General features: G+C 42.7%; 1 protein-coding gene across 1 annotated transcript in view; it reads right to left on the bottom strand.

Annotated features, from left to right (window-relative positions):
* Window positions 1-9,515: 9,515 nt before the first annotated feature.
* The window catches only part of LOC144798589 (cornifelin homolog), an 88,423-nt gene continuing 75,026 nt past the window's right edge, over window positions 9,516-22,912 (bottom strand). The window contains exon 4 of the mRNA XM_078669543.1: window positions 9,516-10,000. Within this exon, the coding sequence (XP_078525669.1) occupies window positions 9,782-10,000 (219 nt within the window). The 3' untranslated portion in view covers window positions 9,516-9,781. The remainder of the gene's footprint in view (window positions 10,001-22,912) is intronic.

Below are 22,912 nucleotides of genomic sequence, written 5' to 3'. Positions count from 1 at the left end.
TTTTTGGGATTGTTGTGTACGCTGTGATACACACACACGATTGACTATCTATGAAGCATTATCAGTCAACAAACTTACAGTGCACAGTGTGATGCACACATTATATTGACAAGGCTATTCACATGTAATATTTAACGTTTACTGATTCCAGACACTATTGCTTCTACTATCCTTATCATCAGATAGACATTTTTTTTTATTTAAAAAAAAAATCTATATTTAACAATGTCAACGTTTGTCGGAGAAAGGAGAGCCTGTTTTACCATGGAAGAGATGGGATGAAATTTTTGATTCTTATCTTATAGCTTATAGAAATAGGTGGAGAAAAGTTTTCTGCATGTCGTAAACAAACAATTCTTTTGCATAATTTAGGTATTGAAGGGAGATGTATCTATGAAAGTCTTGATCTAATTGAAATTGACAATGATGCAAGTGAAACTGGTAATGTATATGTTATGTATGTTTTAATGCTTGAGAAACATTTTGGTTCACATTTTAATGTGGTCTTAGAACGTCATAAATCTTTTTCTAGAACTCAAGGAAAGACTGAAAAAATTTCAAGTTATGTAGCTACTCTTAAAACACTGGCTAGAACATGTGAGTTTGAACAACTAAATGACTCTCTAATCAGAGATCAAATAGTTAGGTGCACATATAATACAAAAGTAGAAGAAAAGTTGTAGAGCAAAAATCCTAATTTGAAAGACGCAATTGCAATTATAGTAGGTATGGAAAACACTAACGTGGGTACAAGAAATGCGGGATGATAAGAGTAAGGATAGTTCTACTAAAGAAAATGCTTCTTTTTCAGAGCCATCTGTCAACGAAGTTTTTAGGATAGATAAGCAGGTTAACAAAGATAATGAAAAGACTCCATCTTTTGCAAGTAATGATACAGACAAAAATTTTGATAAGAAAAAGTTTACTCAGAATGATACCAGGAATAATAAACCCAAATGCTTCAGGTGCGGAAGTGAGGGGCATTGGACAAACAGTCCAGGATGTTTTGCAAGATTCGCTTTCTGTAAAAATTGTGGTAAAAAGGGGCATTACGCTAGAGTATGTCGTGGACCAAATTAATCACATGTAAATTGTTTGGCTGAAGAAACAAGAATTGTTTCCAGTATACGCTATGATGGGAGTGTAGATGCTGACCCATTAGATATGCTTGAATGTGAAATTATTGTTGGTGGAAAAAAAATATCTGTCTTAGTAGATTCTGGTTCACCTCACACAATGATTGGTGAAAAACATTGGGAAACTACATTTGGTGATGAGAACACTAATCTTTTACCTTCTGACATTAGCCCTGTGGGATATGGAGGTGTGAAGATTGATGTATTGGGTTATTGTGTTAAGAAAATCCAATTCGATGATCGTGAGACTGTGGGTAAGATCTACGTAGCAAGGAGGGGTGAAAATCTCTTGGGATGGAGACATCAGGGCGACATGGGAATTACACTTAATCCTAATGGAACACAAAAAGTGATGTTGTTATCTAAGGAAAATCTGCCTGAGGATATTTGTAAAAATGTTCCAGTCGTATTTAGTGATGGTCTTGGCCTGTTAAAGAATTTCGAACACAAAATTATGTTTAAGAGTGGTGCAACACTTTTTGTTGCCAAAGTGAGGAAAGTCCCAGTTATGATGATGGAGCCTTTAGAACGGGAGATTAAAAAACTCAAGGAAAAGGGTATTATTGAGGAGATTGAAAGCTCTGAGTGGTTGGCTCCGGTGGTTTTGGCACCAAAGGATGGTGGTAAGGAGATTCGTCTTTGTGCTGATTTAAGAGGGTTAAACAAGTTTATTTGGGTTGACAGACAACCTTTACCAAACATCAATGAGATTCTAACTCTTATTAAAGACGCTAACATTTTTAGTGTAATGGATCTGTCCTCCGCTTACCACCAGGTTAAGTTACATCCTGATTCTAAGCATTTAACCTCATTTGTCACACCTATAGGGGCGTTTCAATTTGTGAGAATGCCATTTGGACTTGCGTCTGCTGCGGCATGTTTTCAAAGGGTGATGAAGCAAGTTTAACATGGTTTAGATAAAGTATTGTTTTTACAAGATGATATATTAATTCATGGCAAGGATTTTAATGAACACGATGAGATTTTATGGAAAGTGCTGAGTAGGTTACAATCTGCTGGTTTAGTGATTAAAAAGGAAAAATGTAAGTTCAGAGTTACTTCAGTGACTTATCTTGGTCACACAATTTCTGAAGAAGGTATAAGTCCTAAATTAGAGTTGGCTAAAAGTATAAGTGCAGCTCCAAAACCTATTAACAAGGATCAGGTGCGTTCTTTTCTTGGATTAGCAGAATTTTGCTCAAAATTCATACAGAATTTTGCTTCTGTTTCTCAACCTCTAAGATTATTGTTGAAGAAAGGTTCTCAATTTATTTGGTCAGATGGGTGTGAAGAATCTTTCAGTCAGATAAAGACTTGTATTTCAAAGTTACCCACTTTTGGAAATTTTTAAGTAAACAAGAAAACTGTTTTATCTACAGATGCGAGTATTCTGGTTTGGGTGCAGTGCTTTCTCAGATTGTTAATGGAGAGTTAAAGGTTGTTGCGTTTGCTTCCCGTGACTTAAGGGGAGCGTAAGAAAGATATTCCGTGATTGAACAGGAAACGCTGGCCGTATTTTGGGGAATTTCTTAATTTTAATTTTTTTATGGGGATTACCTTTTACAGTAAGATCTGATCATAAACCTCTTTCAAAAGTTTTTCCTTCTAGAGAATTAGACAATCTTTCTCCAAGGATTTCCCGTTGGGTTGATGGTTTGTCGAATTACAATTTTGTTGTTGAATTTGTACCTGGTGCAAATAATTGTTTGGGAGATTGCATGTCAAGACTACCCATACAAACCGAAGTCATTAATGTTGATGTCATTTCCATAAATTGGATTTGGGAATCAGCTGTGGATGACAAAGAATGGAGCAATGCCAATGTGAAGGATCCTGATTTTAACACTTTAAGAGACTTTATTGTGAAAGGATGGCCAGAAACAAAAATGATGTCTTCCTCTATGTGTTGTTATTTTGGGGTGAAAGATAAGTTATCTATTTTGAATGATAAAATTCTCAGAGGTAAACATTTGATTGCTCCTACAAGCTTGAGAACAAAATTGATTAATTTAGCTCATGAAGGCCATTTGGGTCATAATAAAACAAAAGCAAGACTTTGTGGATGGTATTGGTGGCCAAGTATGGACCATGAAGTTGAAAATGTTGTTAAGGACTGTTGGCAGTGTGCCAACAATGATACATCTAAAAATACATTTTACTGCACCAATTTCACCTGTAGAAGTACCTCCTGGACCTTGGACAAAATTAGGGCTAGATATTGCGGGCCCATTTGAACTACTTAACCATAGTGAACGTTTTGTAATCTTGCTGGTAGATTATACCTCCAAATGGGTAGTAACAAAATGTGTACCAGTAGCTAATACCAGGAGTGTAATTGATTTTCTTATAGAGGAATTTTCTAGAGAAGAAATTCCTAAAACTAGTATCACGGATAATGGTATGCAATTTGTCTCTGAGGAGATGGAACAATTTCTGTCTAGTTTAGCCATTAAACATTTCAAAACTGCACTTTATTCTCCACAGGCTAAAGGTCTGGCTGAGAGTATGAATAAAATTGTCAAATCTTGTACTCAACGGGCAATTCAGAATAAATCATCTTTGACTGTATCTTTGAGGAAAACATGGTGGGCACATAGGGGAACACCTAATAATGTGACATCGATTTTGTCTTTTTCTCTTCCCAGAGGAAGAAAACCCCATTGCAAGCTAAATCCAGAGTGGTTAGGATTAGATACATATACTCTTGACCAACCTTCCACTTCTGATTTAGTAGCACAAAGAAGAGATTATCAAGATAGATACAGGATTGATTTTGATAAGAGACACTCCACTAAACAAATTACATGGTGTGTTGGTGATACTGTTTTTGTGAGGAAGCCAGGTTTTATAAAAAAAGGTTCATCAAAATTTATGGGTCCTTTTGTGATTTCTGCTGTCAATGTTGTAGTGTTAGACTCTGGTGACGTTTGGAATATGTCCCAGCTGGTTAGAACTTCAAATCATTGCTCAAGACTTTCTCATCGAGTTGGTTTGAATCATTTTCATGACATTTCTAACAGAAGTGTTGAGAGAACAAGAATCAAACCAAGATGGCATAAGGATTACATAATCTACAATTGTTAATGTATATTATTTTTAAGGTTCCTCCGATACTATTTTCATTATGTCAACAAATATATATATTTTGGTAATACCATTATTCTTTAGATTTAATTATATTTAGTACTTTAAACATTCTTTACAAATGTTGCATGTATATTCTTTTGTTGTTATAGAAAAGGAGATGTGTTATGATTTTCTCTTCCTGTGAATACTATGTTAGAATGATCACCATGTCATTCGTGATGTTGCAGATATTCTGATTCTGTTACGTGGGATTCTGCTTGGAACCTGATCTGGCAGTTGAGCCTGAATCGAGGTCCGTGAGGGTTGCATTATACTTTACTTGAATAAACATTACTTATTCAGCTTCCTGCTTGAAGAACTTTATTTAAAATACAAGTGTGGGGACAACAGCCTCTTGGTGAGGGGGGTTAGCCTTCTTTGTCCTTGAACTATTGGGTTCAAATATAAAGACAAGCATCTAGGGATTTCTTGCAAAAAAATCACGAGGCTGGGCAGAAAGCAAGATTCAAGCTGTGAGATGCTACAGATGCATAAAAACAGAGATGCATCATCAACGAATGAAGTCAACCTTCAGCAGTGAGGTCATTAGACATACAGACACCAAGAACCATAGGTGGGTTCAAGTGTTAAATTGAGTATTCTCCATACATCCTAGAACCCTCCTCACACAGCCCCCTTCCAGCTCTCACACATCCACAGCTGTAAAACTCTATCAGTCTCCCAGCCCAGACAGGAACACCTTTAATGCATTGCTGCATGGCTGATCCCATTGTGTTCATTCTTCTCTGTCACTCTCTCTGATTGGTCTCCTTTCCTGACCCTCATTTACATAGGGAGTGAGTTTGTCCACAATCATCAGCTGGCAACACAGACAAGCTGATATGGGTCCTCTTTTTGGTTCTAGAGAGGGTGAGTGTGCCCTTTGTTACTTAAACTTTAGACTGGACCACGGGTAAGCAATAGGATATATGACAATGGGGAAAAAGCGGCCCCATACCTGCGACATTGGGACTAATGCATCCGTCACCACCACCAGCAAGACTGAGCGGTGCAATGTGCGTTTAGCAATTTAATCCAAGTGGGTTCACTGGTGATCTCTGGCTAACATCTGGACATCAACAAACAAATGCCACTGAGGGCGACACGCAGGTTTGACTGCAACAAGATTTGTCAGTCGAGAACGGTGCCAGTCTGACAGTATGGTGCTTTTGTGATATGGAGGCAAGAAGTGACAGCACTGTAGCCGTGGGGCAGTTGTCTGTTGACAGATTTTTTGACCCAGGAGACAGGAAGTGATATTACTGGAGCCCTGGGCAAGCCTGTCTGTTGACAGATTTTGTGATCCATGAGGCAATAAGTGACATCACTGTAACCCTGGGACAACCTGTCTGTTGACAGATTTTGTGATCCAGGAGACAGGAAGTGACATCACCGTAGCCCGGGGGGCAGTCTGTCTGTTGACAGATGCTGTGAACCAGGAGCCAGGAAGTGACATCACCGTAGCCCGGGGGGCAGTCTGTCTGTTGACAGATGCTGTGAACCAGGAGCCAGGAAGTGACATCACCGTAGCCCGGGGGGGTAGTCTGTCTGTTGACAGATTTTGTGATCCAGGAGACAGAAAGTGATATCACTGTAGTCCTAAGGCAGCTTGTCTATTGCCCTGGGGTGGTCTGTCTGTCCACTAAATTTGTGATTCAGAGACAGGAAGACATATAACTGTAGCACTATGGTGGTCTGTCTGCTAATTGATTTGTGATCTAGAGACAGGACATTAAATCAGTATAGCACAATGGCGATCTGTCTGTTAATTGATTGTGTGGTCCAGAGACAGGGAGTGAAATCACTGCAGCGCTATGTGATCTGTCCATTAATTGGTTTTGTCCTCCAGATAAAAGAAGTGATATCACTGTAGCCGTGGGACTTTATCTCCCAGATGTGGACACCAGTGGGAATTTCTTCCAAATGTATTTAGCTCTAAATATGTAATTGTTTAACCCTTGGCAAAAAAATTATTGGCAAGGCCATTATCCAGCCCCAAGCGTGCCTACATTAGATGCCAGGGACAGAATCTTCTAATCCCCTTTACAGACCCTAATTTAGCACAACAACATTTTAACCTAGAAAAGAGATTTGTCGCTGCCCAAATCATACACAGCTATTGTGTCCAGACTGGAGTTACCCCTGATGTTCAGAATGGAATGTTCCTGCCCTGTGCTTAAGGTCATGACCAAAGAATGGTTCCCCATGGTTCATTCATATTCATCCATGGTGTTTTGATTGCACATTTGCCAAAAAAGTGACCCCTCCCTTGTCAACTTGTGGCTACTTTCAACCTCCCAACCACACTAATTCATCATGGCTGTATTGTATTCCTCTGCCCAGCCCAGCAGCACTCACATTGTTGGCTCCAGAGAAAACAGCTGTAAGTGAAATACTACTAATGTGGTACTACTAAACCTGCTTTTCAGCCAGTTTTTACCCAAACCCCACTTTGAAATTGTACGGCATCCTATTGCTTGAATAGAGCCGAGTTGACTTGAAAAACCTGAAATACGAGAATCTATTAGGGCCGGGTCAGAGTCAGTGGTATATTAGATCCAGAAATTATTCAAGGCTTTTCTTCATCCTGCATTCCTGGACTTTACACCGCTGCTGCTTTAGGTACCTGCAGGAAGTCCTACATGTATATAACTACATTGCTTAATATTCTGTGTAATTACATTAAGTCACTACAAACATAATGTTTCTTTATCATCTAAACATATATTCAGAGTGTCACAGTGTTGTAGGGTACTCTATACAGGAGCCGCTCTACACCTAAACTTGGAAACTATCCAAAGTTCTCTTCGTCTTATATATATATATATAATAATTTTTCAAACATATTTTGAAATATTGGTAGTAAGATGTTTGTTTACACTGGTAAAATAGTCAGTATTAAAAATATTAACAAGAACTCATGAAAATCAGTCATTTCCATTTGTCGTTACTTTTGAAATTCATTGTCCGTCAGCCTGCTCTGGACCCCAGGGCTCAAGTTTGCTAAGATGCTGGAGACCTCAGAAGACACCTTTCAGGGTAAAGAGAATAGTTTTTCCTCACCCGTAATCTAAGATCTTTAGCAATTCCTGCTTGCAGGGGTCTCAAATGTCACTCATCACGAGTGAGGCTCACACATTATGAGGTCACATTGAGCCCTCCTCATGCCTGGCTGAATCTCACAACTGGTGATGTTGGTTAGAAGCTGACTTCCTGGCAGGGCTCTGTTTAGACCTCTGAGGATTGCCACAAATCCTGTGATAGCCTAAGAGGCTGCAGCTGGCCCTCCAAACCGGGGACGGGGGCGGTGGAGGGCTCTGCTTACTTAAATGAGTTACTGTAGTTGTTTTATTAATTTACCTTTCAGCATGTTTCTCCCATGTAGCTGACATCCTTTCTTGTGGCATCATTGGAGTCAAAGATCAAATGGCATTATTTATTTAGATGCCAAGGAAGCTCTTCGTTTTGTTGTCTTGAAGCCCGCCTCCTTCAGATGTTTGACATGGCGACCGCTGAGAGGTACAGTCCCAGCAGACTAAGGGACTGGTTCATAGTTTGGCAGACTACAAATGCTGTGGGAAAGTGCTTGTACCTCTTGGAGCTGCTGAGCTCTGATGACTGCAGGAAATACTCAACCCCCCCTTTGGTCACCGTGAGACTGGGCATTGCTCGAATCCTTGCTATGCCTGCTACAGAATAACTTGCATTGTCATGAGGCACAGTGCTTGCCAATATGGATGAACCATTGAATGCCTCTTAAAGACAAACTTCCAAGAGCAACAAAACTAATTAGCAACCTGCAAGCAATGAGGAGAATGAGCCAATGTGAGCACTTGGAATGGGGGCACTACGTGCAGTTGTTTGCCTTCCTTCTGCGTGGGCTGAGAGTTTGAAGCCAAGGCATAGAGCGGGCATAATTGTCCACCATATTGGGTGAAGTCACAGGCACCATATTGCTGTGATGCTGTAAGACCCCACCAGCAGTTAATTTGCCTCTCCCTCACTAAAAGCCTTTGGTTTTAGCTCTGGCCCCTGGGGTGGGCAGTTAACAGTGATTAACAATCACTGCAGAGGGTGATATTGACCAGAATGTCCATGGCAGACTGGACCGCGAAGGATTCCTGGGGTTCCACAATATCTCTTTTCTTTTGAACTACAGGTAAGGCTAGCACAGTACGCCGTGCAAGCCTTATGCATTGCTACAAAAATAAACTTTATCTTTTAATTTGCCCCACAATTAGTTGATTTTCATAAATGCAGCACTGCATTATGGAGCTATAATGCTATATAGTGGTTCTGATGATGTGATACTTTTTGCCACAACGCCAAAGGGCCATGATTGAACTATAATACACAGGTACACCATTAATCATTTTATAATATATGGGAGCTTGTAATAATCCCTATCTTAACACTTGTCTCTGATTTCTTAAGTACAGGTGACTGCTGACAACAGGATGACGTTGCTGCTCAACTGTAATAAGTTATTACAGTTGAGTTCTGATGTCACAATGACTGCTGCCAGAGGCAGCAGCTAAGAGGAAAGGAAGGTCATCAAGTCTAGTTACAGCTGCAGTTTTTAACAAGGAAAATGAAACTTATTTTTTCTTCTTGTTTCTCAAAATGAACAGCTATCAACAGAAAGCAGATATTTATGGCAATAGGATTATGTTTGCATACTGCAGAAAAGAGAGTATCTCGATGACCCTTTATACAAATTCTGAGCTAGAGCCTATGTTAAATTTGATTTATATTAAACTGATTTTAATATATTTGTGCAACAAATATCTCCCTGCTTTTTGGTCTGTTACATTTTCCTACATATTTCTATGAAAGAGGAAAGTAATGTGGACTTAAGCAGTTTGTGTGAAGATTGATGGTGTGACCATGTATTATAAGGAATAAAGTCCCCCATCATCTATTATTAGGACATTGCAAGTCACCTCAGATATCCATGACCATATAAAGGAGCCCTGCCTTCTGTCTTTTTCCTCTAGATGGTTATGGAATGCCTCAGTGACTTGCAGAATTCTCATAATGTGCATTAGGGGGTACTTTATCCCTTACATACAGTACACATAAAAATGATGTAACTAGTTTTGGGGATTCCCAATGCTTTGGATCCATAATTCATGGGAACAATTCAATTCATGTGAATTATGTAACTAGGTCATGACATGAGTACTTCCCGTGAACTATGGGCTTTAAACCCACTGTGCTTGCAGTGCATTAACAACAGATAAGTTTGCAACATCTTATATATTTTATTTTCTTACATTTTTCAAACCTGTTGTTAACAATATGAATATTTTGCTATGTAAATTAAAATAAAATTCAAATATGTGGTAACCATGATGTGCTCTAATCTTGAAAAACATTCATCCCAGACATAAAATGTCCAGCCCACCTGTCCTGATGCCACCTTTGAGGGGTTCACAGGCGTACAGTGGTGGGTGTGTGTGTTGGAGTGAATAGCGGTGGCCACCCTGCAGCAATCGGGCCCCGCCTTAACACCTGCATTACTTATGCTGCTGGACGGCCTGAGCCTTGCCTTCGGAGTAGGGCGGAGGCATCTTATGAGCCATGCCATCGGAGTAGGACTGGGGCGCTTGAATGGTGGTCGTCTGGGCGTTGATGATGCTGAAGGGCTGCTTCCTCTTCTTGATCTCTCGCGCCATCTGGCACCAGGAGCAGCAATAGCACCCGCACAGCATGCAGCAGTCATCAAAGATGGAGCCCTGAAGGGAGAAGTGTGGGTTAGAAGATAGAGAAACAAGTTACTTTTAAATAAATATTGGATTAATTGTGCCCATGGTGCTATTGAACAGAGAGAAACACCTATTCATTAAGTCTGGGCAGTGAACTCCGCTCCGCTCGCGGAGTTTTCCGCACTCCGTGTTCATCAATGTCAAGTTGGTGATTGCGGGCAAGGAAAATCCACCTCCCGGCGAGATTTTTCCTCCTCTGCGATCATCAACATCAAGTTGGCGAGTATGGAAAATCAACCTCCCGGCGAGATTTCTCAACGCGGTCGGTCAGATTTCTCATTACGAATGGTTGTGTATGCTTGTGACCGCTCACATTGAGAAACCGTCTGTTTGCGTTGAGAAAGCTGCAGCCCGAGTAAAAATCTATTCAAGCAGCAGAAAGGAGGCAGCGCCCGCTTGCGCAGTGCATGGTGCAGTTCGCGATGATTGCACAGTGCGGATAAGCACCTGACACTGAAAATCACCGCAAACAGCATTTATATAAAGAAACTCCGCCGCTTGCAGAGCTCTGCGTAGCAGGGCGGAGGTTTTTTTGTACTTCGCAGAGTCACGCATAGTGGAACTCCGCAAACTCAGCCCAGGCTTACTATTCATTTTACTCCTTCACCTCAATGTAATTTAATCATAAAGCACTTTTAGCATCTGCTTTTCGTTTTACAAGTATAAAAAAAAGCTGCAAACTTGAAATTAGTGTCAAAAATAATTTATATCTAATGTTATTTATAGTGAACCAGGTGCTCGCATAAGGCCTTTTCAGGAAAAGTAAAGCCTTGAGAGATAGTGAACGGCCCCTTGAGAGTGAGGTAGCCTGTATATTGCTTGCAAGATTCAGCTTTGCTGTACTGTGACTGACCACTAGGTGTCACTGCATATCAGCAGTGCACCTATGTAGATTTATAAGGCCTAATGTATAAAATGTCCATCTGCAAAAAGTGGTCATAAATTGTGATCCAAACAATTGCGAATGAAAAAGAAATATGTGAGTCGACCTATGTACTAATTCTGAGCCACAGTGAGCCACAATCCAACCTACCTCATCAATATTCATAAGATATGTCATTCATTGTGACTCACCATGATTGGATGGCATCAAAGGGATGGTTTCCTTTTGGTGTTATCAGAACACCTGTCTGTGATCACATTTTAAATAAAGTCACCTTTTTTCTTTTGAATGTGGTCCATTTTCCTTAAAGGAAACAGGGCTGCATTGCAAAAGGAAAGATTTTTGTTTGCTTGTTTGAGAGTTGTGAGTTGTCCCGAAGGCCACTGACTCCTCCCCAATAAACTTTTAACATTCTCAAAAAGGAAATGGCCTCAAGGATCCCATTTGCAAGAGGGATAATACCTTCTTCAGGTGTAGGTTAAATGTCAATGTTTTGGGACCAGATTACAGTAATAAAATACTGATACATACCATAATGAACTGCATGGGTTTAGTGCACAACAAAAAGTTATTTTGTGATTGCAAACATAGTCATTTTGTGAAGCTCAGGCTTTCACAATTGCCTAAGCTAGGAATAGCCTAGCACCAGGAAGAGCCTGAGTTAGGAATCGCCTAGCACCACTGTTATCTTCTGTTATTGTTAGGCCATGTCCATGTGTCCTGGCAACTGATGCTCTGCTCCATTGCAACAAGTGACTTCGACTTCTGGAATCAAGTCAGATTCAAGAAGTTGAGAGACACTGTTGCGCAAGATCTCAGAGCTTCCCATGGGGCATGTCTGGATACTAAAAAACTTGATTTACAACATCCTGTGTGCCCTGTTATATTCCCGGGTTATGCCCATGTAGCGAGGCAGCTTATTCCTTACATTGTCCTAGAAACTAAAATTTCAGCAGTGAACTTTTGCACACATTTGCATGCCCAATAATGTTGGATTAGTATCTCTGAATCTACTTTGTTTATGTCAAGGAGTCATTGCCTTGCAATGTTTTGACCGCTGGAGAGAAGGAAAAAAAAACATTTGAGTGGATAATATCCTAGTTGTAGAAAATTACACCCTAGCAGAATGCTGTTGTTCAAAGTACTGCTCAAAGAATTACAGTATCGGAATTATGCAACATTCAAGATGGCCGCAGTCATCTTAAATGAAGCGGTCTAATGGTTTGAAGTATTCGTCTAAACATGTTGTACTGACATACTACACTACACCAACAGTACACTTTAGACCCAATTTTTTGCAGCATTATGGGAACAGCATGGTTCCAAGTCATTTAGTTGGCTCATTGTTTGCCATATCAACCATCGTAAACAACGTACACTTACCACACCCACATACACATGTAATGGCTAAAAGCTACAGTATGAACATGGAACAAGACACCTGAAGCTGAGCGAGGAACAACCTCACACCCCAGCGGAGCAAAACAAGAAGTAATGTCCTTTGGAAATTACACAATACATTTCATCACTGAACAATACACCAGTCTATTTCAACCATGCCGCCACTATCTAAAAAAAACAAAACAAAAAAAACCCAACTATCCAGTATGAGCCACCTCGGAACAATATGAAACACAACCAAACGCAATACCAACAGGTCCCTCTGACTCTAGTCAACAAGTGTCCCAGAACAATAAATTGAAACCAGGTTCCAAAAGCTGTACGAAACCATGCAAATGCCAAGAATACATGATATAGATAAACTTAACATAGTTCTCTAAAAATGAAAAATGCTGTAGTGACTCCTAGTGGCTACCAAGGAGACTGCAGTCTCCTTCTGGGCCCCAAAACATACTGTTGTAACGTATCTAATGGTTTCGCCCACCCTGCCATTACCCCCCTCCTAACTCCTTACCTTGGTTTAGCCCGAGCTGTCACCTGAAGGCAGCGTTAGAATGTTGGTAGGACACGAAAGCCGTCAAGCTGGGAGCACTTGTGTGTTATGATCTCAATAAACGACTTTGAATTCTCTTATGTGTAGTGCGTCCTTACTACACTTTTTGGCGACGAGTGTCAAGGAGCTGAGCCAGGGTCAGCGTGGTGCATCCCCCCTGGAGTTGTTGATGCTTGGATGGAGAATAAGTAAATCGATAAATGAATCATCCCTGCTGGCCAACTCTCGGCAGTACCGGCGAGAATTTGTTGAGGTAGCAGTTCGGCGTGGTGATCTCTGGTGAAGCAGCATCTTCATGGTGGGCTGCGTGTTGAATGGCGAGCCGGTGCTGTAAGAGGGAGGATAGCCGATGTGTCGGACGACTTGCGGTGAGCTGTGCTGATGTTCAAACTGACGGTATTCCTGAGGCGCGTTTGCAGTTGAAAGCGCAGTGAGTTTCGTCGAGTAAGGGAGCTGCCATCCTTGCTGACAAGGAGCGAAGGAGTTTGTGGGAGAAGTGCCTGGTGTGTGCGACGCTGCGAGTGAGATCTGGAGACTCCGATTTGCCCAGTTCGTCGTGTGAGAACTTTGTGGAGACACTGCCCTGTTCCTTTCTCCTTTTCGGCGGTTTGTGTGCACGGCGGGTGAGGCATCGGACCGAAGGAAGGAAGTCAACGAGGTCAGAGAGTTTCTGATGAAGCGTCGACGCTCTCCACAGGAAGTTCCCGCCCAGAGCAATTGACTGTGGGGAAATCAAGGAAAAAGAAAGAGGACTCGTGTAGTCTCCTCAGTTTTAGTTCCCATCAATTTAATGTTGGTTGAAAAGTGATTGAAGTTGGTTTATTTCATTTTTCTGAGGGGGAAAACACAGTTACTTGTGTGTCGCACTTTGCAGTAGGAAAATTTGAAAAGGAGGGTTAAAATAGCATAGTACTTCTTCTGAAAGTCTTAGCTTTCAGGGTTTGCCTTCATAGCATTCTAGAGGGTTTTACTAGTTGATGGCCATGGCAGGAGCAGGAATGAGCCAGCCTCCACCCTTTCTGTATGTATGTATGTATTTATTTCTTGTATAGCGCAACCTTTCACCCTACAGGTATCTTGATGCTCAGATTATAGCACAAAGCCCCTCCTGCAGTAGCATGGTCAGAGAAAGGGAAAGAGCTGGAAACCTAGCTGCCTCTAGGGAACAGCCAGGTTTTTAAGCTTTTCCTGAACGAGGTCAGCGTGTCGGACTGTCTAATTCGAAGTGGTAGCTCATTCCAGAGTCGGGCTGCTGACACACTAAAAGCTCGGCCTCCCATCCTAGATCGCTTAAATCTGGATGTCAACGCTAGGTTTGACGAGGAGGAGCGAAGCATCCTCTTCGGCTGGTACCAATTAAACCTGTTGGATAGCGGTCTTGGGCCTGAGTTGTGAAGTCCATTAAACACTGTGCACAAGGATTTAAAGCGAATTCTTTCACAGATTGGCAGCCAGTGTAGCTCTTTCAAAGCCAAGGAAGTGGAAGAACGGCGCTCCCAGCTCAAGGCTAGTTTAGCTGCAGTAGACTGGACTCTTTGTAGGCTCTGAATGATGTACTGCGGGGCACCCAAGTACAGAGCATTACAGTAGTTCAGTCTACTAAGTATCAGACTTCTGACCACCAGAGGGCGAGTCTCCTTCGGGAGAAAAGGTAGCACCTGTCGTAACATTCGTAGGAGAACCATACAGACACTGATTGTCTTGTTGGCTTGTGCTTCCATCTGAAGGTTATCCTCTACCATAACCCCTAAATTCCGTACCACCCTAACTGGAGTCAGGGGTGCTTCCTCTGGTGTAAGTCTAAACTCCAGTGGTAGGTGGCGAGGTAGAGTGTTGCCCGGACAAAACATTACCTCCGTTTTACTTCCATTAAATTGAAGGTAATTTTCCCTAAGCCAAACGGAGGTATGGCTCATGCAGTCTTGAAGGGTACTCAACGGTACCGCTTGTTCCCCCTCCAGGGAGAACACCAGTTGGGTGTCATCGGCATAATTAGCCAGCTCAATCCCAAAAGATCTGATCAGGGGGAATAGAGGACGTAGGTAAATATTGAAAAGGATAGGGCTGATAGACGAGCCCTGAGGCACGCCGTGGGGGACTGGTAGTTTATTTGACGTAAATGGTGTTAGAAATACTGTCTGTTGTCTGCCCATCAGGTAAGATTGTAACCAGTGGAAAGCCATCCCATTCACCCCAGTCTCGGTTAGCCTCTCCAACAAGATACGTTGATTCACCGTATCGAAGGCGGCTGACATATCCAATAATATCAATACTGTATGTTCTCCATTGTCCGCACGCCTTCGAAGGCTATCCATAACCGTTATTAATGCTGACTCCGTGCTATGTTTTGGGCGGAATCCAAATTGGTCCTCATCCAGCAAACAGTTTTCCTCCCAAAAAACTGAAAGATCCCTGCTGACCAGTTTTTCCAGGACCTTAGCTGGAAAGGGTAAGAGGGATATAGGCCTGAAGTTAGCAGGCACACCTGGGTCCATGGAGGGCTTTTTAAGCAGGGGGGTAACCATAGCCTGTTTCCAAGCCTCCGGCACCACCCCTGCCTCCAACGATTGATTGCAAATCTGATGTAATCAGGGTAAGGTTGCTTGTCCCACTTCCTTCCATAACCTTGGAGGAAAGGGATCCAGGGGGGAACCTGAAGAAACCTTACGTACTAGATTGCTGAACACTTCTTCGGTCAGCTCAGTAAATAGGCTAAGGGAAGGTTTCATCCCCCGCTCTTCTGCATACTCCGGAACCAAAATCTCGTCTTTCTAAATGAGCTTGGTGAGCCGGACATTCCCTGGAAAAGATGGGAAGGTACATTCAAGTCTTACCTCATAGCAATTGGGGGAGGAAATTACAACAACGTGAGGAAGCAACATATTTTACTACATAATTTGGGCATTCATGGAAGGAAAGTGTTTGAGGACATAACTGGTAGGCAGGTAAATGACGAACAAGAAGAGGTAGAAGGGATCACTGTCTATGAGTATACTTTAATGATATTGGAAGAACATTTTAAAATTAAACTGAATGTAGTACTTGAAAGGCACAAATTTTACAGAAGGGCGCAGAAGAAAGATGAAAAGGTCACTAATTACGTTGCTGTCCTGAGGGGTCTATCTGCCACTTGCGAATTTGGGGCTTTGACTGACTCAATGATAAGAGAACAGATTGTTAGGTGCACTAATGACCCAAGGATACAGGAGGAACTCCTTACAATGAATCCTGACCTGGAGGAGGCTCTGAGTATAGCTAAAGGGTTAGAGCACACTGCGTTGTGCATGAAAGAGATGAAAATACATGAGGGGGAAACTAAAGAAAAAAATGAGAGCAAAGGGGCACATGAAGGGGAGACTGTTTGTAAAGTGGGGGAGAAAGTTAAGGTCACTCAGCGCAGCAATCCCCAGGGATTATTATGTTACAAATGTGGTAGCCCCAATCATCTGGCAAACAACTGGAAGTGTCCTGCAAGGGATGTATTATGTAGGAAATGCAACAAAAAGGGGCATTTTTCAAAAGTATGTAAGAATTTCAATCCGAAAGTACATATGGTGGAAAATGTTGAAATTGAGGATGGGGGAGAGAAAACCTTTATATTCCAGGTGGGAGATGGTGATGAAAATGAATGTAACGAATATCCCAAATATGAAATTACTTTGGATGGAGAGAGAATTGAAGTATTTGCGGATTCTTGCTCTCCTTATACGCTAATAGACAAAAGGGTGTTTGAAGAGAAGTTTGCCAGACATGGGGTGGAGCTAGAGAGAGCTGACATAAATCCTGTAGGGTACTTCAAGGAACGAATACCATTAGAGGGTATGACAAAAATGAGGATAACCTTTAAGGATAGGCACACGGTGGGAAAAGTGTATGTTACCACGAGAGGTTCTAATCTCCTGGGGTGGAAGCATCAGAAAGAACTACGGATTAAGTTAGATCCCAACAACAGTGAGCAAGTGCTTTTAGTAGACCCCCCAGTATTGCTGAAGACCTGACTCAGGAATTTAAGGAGGTATTTAATGAAAAGCTGGGGGTGTTAAAGAACTATATGCACAGAATAACGCTCAAGGAAGGGGCAGTACCAGTAATACATAAAACACGCTCCATTCCTCTACGTATGAAGGAGCCTCTGAAAAACGAGTTGGACAAATTGGTCAGCCAAGGAGTTATCAAAGAAATAGAGACATCAGCTTGGTTGGCTCCGGTTGTTATCACGACCAAGGATGGAGGAAAGAACATTAGGTTGTGTGTAGACCTGAGAGACTTGAACGCTAACATTCAGATAGACCGATACCCCCTCCCGAGAATTGGAGAGATGTTGAGCACTATACAAGGGGCCAGATTCTTTAGCGTGTTGGATTTGTCCTCGGCCTACTATCAGATAGAGCTGCATCCGGAGTCACAGTCTCTGACGGCGTTCACAACTCCCTTTGGCAACTTCAAATTTCTACGGATGCCTTTTGGGTTGGCGTCTGCGGCAGCGGCCTTCCAGCGAGTGATGCAGCACATTCTCAAAGATTGCAGAAAAACAATGTGCTTCCAGGATGACATCCTGATCTATGGCTCAAATGAAGAGGAACACAGTGAGAACATAAAAGGAGTGCTAAGGAGGTTGAAGGCGGTAGGGTTCACCAACAGAGGGAGCAAGTGCAAATCGGGGGTGAGCTCAGTGGATTACTTGGGCCACACAATTTCAGAAGAAGGTATCAAACCTAAATGTGACTTGGTCAACGCCGTTAGAGATGCCCCAACACCAACAAGCAGAGAGGAAGTGGTGTAATTTCTTGGCCTGGCGGAGTACATGGCGAAATTCATTAAAGACTTTGCAATCAGAACTTATTCGTTGAGAGAATTGGTAAAGAAAGACAGCATTTTCAACTGGGGAGAGAAACAAGAGATGGCGTTCAGAGATATAAAGAATGCAATCATACAGGCACCCTTTATTGGAAAATTTGATCCAGAAAGAGACATAATAATTACCACAGATGCAAGTAACCGGGGAGTAGGCGCAACCTTATCGCAAAGAGTAGATAAGCAAGCAAAGGTAGTGGCTTTCGCCTCAAGAACTCTCACCTCTCCGGAAGCAAACTATTCTACGGTGGAGAAGGAGGCTCTGGCTGTTTATTGGGCAATCAAACACTTTAAGTTCTACGTTTGGGGAGTACAATTCGAGGTGCATACGGACCACAAGCCACTGGTGCCTTTGTTCACCAAGAAGAACATGGAGGAAATGACCCCGCGCATTGCAAAGTGGGTCTTGGGCCGGCAAGAATATAATTTCAGAGCTGTATACATACCGGGCCAACAAAACAGAGTGGTGGATTTTCTTTCTAGGTCTCCCGTCCGCTGCGAGCCAGAAGAAGAAAAGGTGGAGGACACCATATTGGAAATAAGTGTAGCAGCTGTGGCAAAAGAAGAATGGGAAAGGCATATGGAAAAGGATGAGACATTGAGGAAGGTGAAGAGGTACATTGTGTCAGGGTGGCCCCAGAAGTGCAAGGATCTGAGTAATGAAATTCAACCGTATTGGAATGTAAAAGATGATCTTTCAGTGGAAGCAAATTTCGTCAAAAAGTCGGGAAAACTTGTTCCACCAGAGGGAATGAGGCAGCAAGTGATCACCTTGGCCCATGAAGGTCATTTGGGCAGAAGCCTATGCAAGGCAAGACTAAGAGCAGACTACTGGTTTCCGGAGATGGACCGAGAAATGGAGGAGAAGGTACGAGATTGTTACGCTTGTAGCATCAGCGACAAATCCAAGCTATCTAAGCGTTCTCCTTTGATTCCAGTGGAAGTACCTATGGCACCCAGGAGAAAGCTGGGCTTTGACATAACGGGACCCATTCATGGAAGGGGCTCACAAGATTGGTACCTATTGGTATTGATAGACTATTATTCTAACTGGATAACTCACAAAATTGTAGTTAACATCAACACAAAGTCATGGATACGTTTTCTCGAAGAAGTGTTCTCTAGAGAAGGTATACCCTCAACGATGATAACGGACAATGGGGTCCAACTGATCTCGGATGAAATGAAAGAGTTTTTAAAAGACTGCTCAATATCCCATATCTGCACTCCGTTGTATTGTCCCAAGGCGAATGGCAAGGTGGAAAGGGCGAACCGCTTGCTGAAGGAGAGTATCAATCTAGCCAGCAAGTCGGGGAAAAACGTGGAGGACGCCATAATGGAAACTCTGTGGGCCTATCATACCACTCCCAACTCCACCACTGGACACACACCGTTCGAGCTGATGAGAGGAAGAAAGGCTGTATCAAAGCTGTCCCCACAGTGGATGGGGAAAGGGGGTCATCTGGAGGTAGATCAGGAGGATATGAGAAAGAGAATTGAAGACAAGCAAAGCAAATACAAAGAGTGGTATGACAGTAAGTGGGGTGCAAAGGAAAAGAACCTCAAAGGAGGACAGATGGTGTACATCAGGAAGCCGGACAGAATGGGAAAAAAAGAGGACAGATTCTACACCCCAGAGAAAATAAAGGAGGTCAAGAGCAATGTGGTAGTCATGCAGGACGGAAAAATGTGGAGTCAAGACCGAGTTGTCCCTGTTACCATTAAGAGAGATCTGTTAGGTGAGGGAATTTCAGAGTCAGGAGACAGATGGCAGGAAAGGGGGCAGAGAAGGGAAAGTCACAGGAAACGAACCACCCCGTCCTGGCACAGGCAATATAGCATGAGGTAAAGGCACATGCGGTCACCCTCTTAAGGGGGTGTTTGTGAACTATGTATTGTTTAACCTAGGCCCTGACCTAGGACAGAGTCTGCTGCGCAGAACTCAAGGTTTTGGTTTTGCACTGTTCTCCTGTTCTTTTCACCCCTGTTTTACTCTCCCACACTATCTCTCTCTCTCCTCTTCTACTCTCTCTCTCTCTCTCTCTCTCTCGTGCTCCTACTTTCCTCACAACTCTGCCTTTCCTCTCTTCTTGCCCACCCCTTCTGATACTCCCTTCCTACTCCTCCCGCGCCTGTGTAGTCTCCCTAGGGAGGATGATGTGTTGTAACGTATCTAATGGTTTCGCCCACCCTGCCATTTCCCCCCTCCTAACTCCTTACCTTGGTTTAGCCCAAGCTGTCACCTGAAGGCAGCGTTAGAATGTTGGTAGGACACGAAAGCCGTCAAGCTGGGAGCACTTGTGTGTTATGATCTCAATAAACGACTTTGAATTCTCTTATGTGTAGTGCGTCCTTACTACACATACTTTTTGCAAAGTTTTAACAAGGGCCCTCTGGCATTAAAATACTGGCCCAACTTAAAGCTTCCTTTGTAATGCATAGATTTGGAGGGAAAATGTAAAGGCCCTGGGCCCTTGCACCAGGAAGAGCCTAGTGCCAAGAAGAGCCTAGCGGCAAGAAGAGCCCCGGCCAGAAAGAGCCTGAACAAGGAAGAGCCTAAGCGGAAGAGCCTGAGCCAGGTAGAGACACGTCCAGGAAGACTCTAATGCTAGGAAGAGCCTATAGCCAGGAAGAGCCTTGTGCAAGGGAGAGCCTAGTGCCAGGAAATGCCCCGGCCGAAGAAGAGTCTAACACTAGGAACAGCCTAGCACAAGGAAGAGTCTATCGCTAGGAAGAGCCTACCACCAGAAAGAGCTTAGTACCAGGAAGAGCCTAGTGTCATGGAGAGCCTAGCGCGAAGAAAGGCCCAAACTAGAAAGAGACTTACACTAGGAATAGCCTAGAGCCAGGAAGAGCCTAGCACCAGGAAGAGCCTAGTGCCAAGAAGAATCCGAAATAGGAAGGGCCTAACGCTAGGAGGAGACTAGAGCAAGGAAGAGCCTTGTGCAAGGGAGAACCTAACAACATGAAGAGCCTGAGCTAGGAAGAGTCTAACGCTAGGAATAGCTTAGCACCAGGAAGATCCTGAGGCAGGAATAGCTCAGCAACAGGAAGAGCCTGGGCCAGGAAGAGTCTAGCACCAGGGTGAGCCTGAGCGAGGAATAGCCTAGCTCCAGGAAGAGTCTAGAGCCAAGAATAGCCTACCACCAGGAAGAGTCTAGAGCCAAGAATAGCCTACCACCAGGAAGAGTCTAGAGCCAAGAATAGCTTAGCACCAGGAAGAGCCTGAGGCAGGAATAGCTTAGCACCAGGAAAAGCCTGAGCCATGAATAATCTAGCACCAGGAAGAGCCTGAGCCAGGAAGAGCCTAGCACCAGGAAGAGCCTGAGCCAGGAATAGCCTAGCTCCAGGAAGAGTCTAGAGCCAAGAATAGCCTACCACCAGGAAGAGCCTGCTCCAGGAAAAGCCTAGCACCAGTAACAGTCTAGAGGCAGGAATAGCCTAGCACCAGGATGAGCCTGAGCCAAGAATAGCCTAGCACCAGGAAGAGACTAGAGCCAGGAATAGCCTTGCACCAGAAAGAGCCTGAGCCAGGAATCGCCTAGCACCACTATTATATTATGTTATTGTTAGGTCATGTCCATGTGTCCTGGCAACTGATGCTCTGCTCCAATGCAACAAGTGGCTTCTACTTCTGCAATCGAGCCAGATTCAAGAAGTTGAGAGACACTGTTGCGCAGGATCTCAGAGCTTCCCATAGGGCAAGTCTGGATACTAATAAACAAGATTTACAACATCCTGTGCATCCTGTTGTTATATTCACAGGTTATGCCCATGTAGCGAGGCAGCTTATTCCTTACATTGTCCTAGAAAATAAACTTTCAGCAGTAAACGTTTGCACACATTTGCATGCCTAATAATGTTGGATTAGTTTCTCTGAATCTACTTTGTTTATGTCAAGGAGTCATTGCCTTGCAATGTTTTGACCTAGGCAAAGAAGAAAAGAAAAGCCAAAACCCATCAGAGGGGACAATATCCTAATTGGAGAAAATTACACTCTAGCAGAATGCTGTTGTTCAAAGTACTGCTTAAAGAATTATAGCATCGGAATTATGCAATATTCAAGATGGCCGCCGTCATCTCAAATGAAGCGGTCTAGTGGTTTGAAGAGAATCCTACCAATGCGCGTGTGTGAGTAAAGCGCATTGCACTTCAACTGAACTCCTGAAGAAAAAATAAGTGTCTCGTCAGCCCGCCTGAAATTCTGAGTGAAGGAATCCCTTAGTGTCTCCCCAGGGAGGTTGTCTTGTGAGAAAAAAAATTAGGAGACTTTGTTAGAGTAAAATAACTCTTGAGGTAGAATTATTTGGATTGCAGTTTTCAGAGTCACACACCAGCTTTGTCAAGACGACTAATTTCTAAACCTGCTCTTTTGAGGTAAAGCGCCTGCAACTAATGAACAGCAGCAATAAGTTCAAGTCAGCGCGTCAGTGGAAATATAGTCAGCGCGCATGAATAAATGCTTATAGCCAATGCCAGTGATACTATTGAACAGCAGCAAAAAGGCCTCGTAGCGCGTCAGGGCAAATCTAGTCAGCGTGCATGAGTAACTGTTTCTACGCCAGTACAACAAAGAGCTGAAGAGAACACGTTTCGTCAGCGTGTCAGTTGAAATCTAGTCAGCACGCATAAGAAACAGCTAATAGTGGACGCCAGAACAACTTTAGAACAGAAGCAAAAAGGTTTGTCAGCGCATCTGAGAAAAGTTAATTAGAGTAGAAATCAGAAGTGAACAACCGCAGACCTTTTTTTTATTATTTAGCAGCTGGAACTAAACCTATTATAATATGGATCTAACAGGAAGATACCCGTGAATTTTCTAGTCAGTGATCTTAGAGAGCATTATACTACAAGAACTAAATTTATCAAGGATTACAAACCTATACATATATATATATATATATATATATATATATATATATATATATATATATATATATATATATATTCACTGAAAAAACCATAGGTTTCAGACATGTTATAGTTAGGAATTAGCATTTAAAAAACCTTAGAAATTCACTGAAAAAAACATAGGTTTCAGAGGTGTTATAGTTAGCTCGACATTTCACTTGTACAAAACCATTGAAATTCCTCTGTTATAGTTAGTTGTACTCACTATAGATCACGCGCCCACAATCCACTGCTGATGATGTCACATATTACATCATTCATGACATGGTCACTGACATCA

Source organism: Lissotriton helveticus, chromosome 12, assembly GCF_964261635.1.
Source record: "Lissotriton helveticus chromosome 12, aLisHel1.1, whole genome shotgun sequence".
Classification (NCBI taxonomy): domain Eukaryota; kingdom Metazoa; phylum Chordata; class Amphibia; order Caudata; family Salamandridae; genus Lissotriton; species Lissotriton helveticus.
This window is presented reverse-complemented; position numbering and strand designations above follow the sequence as displayed.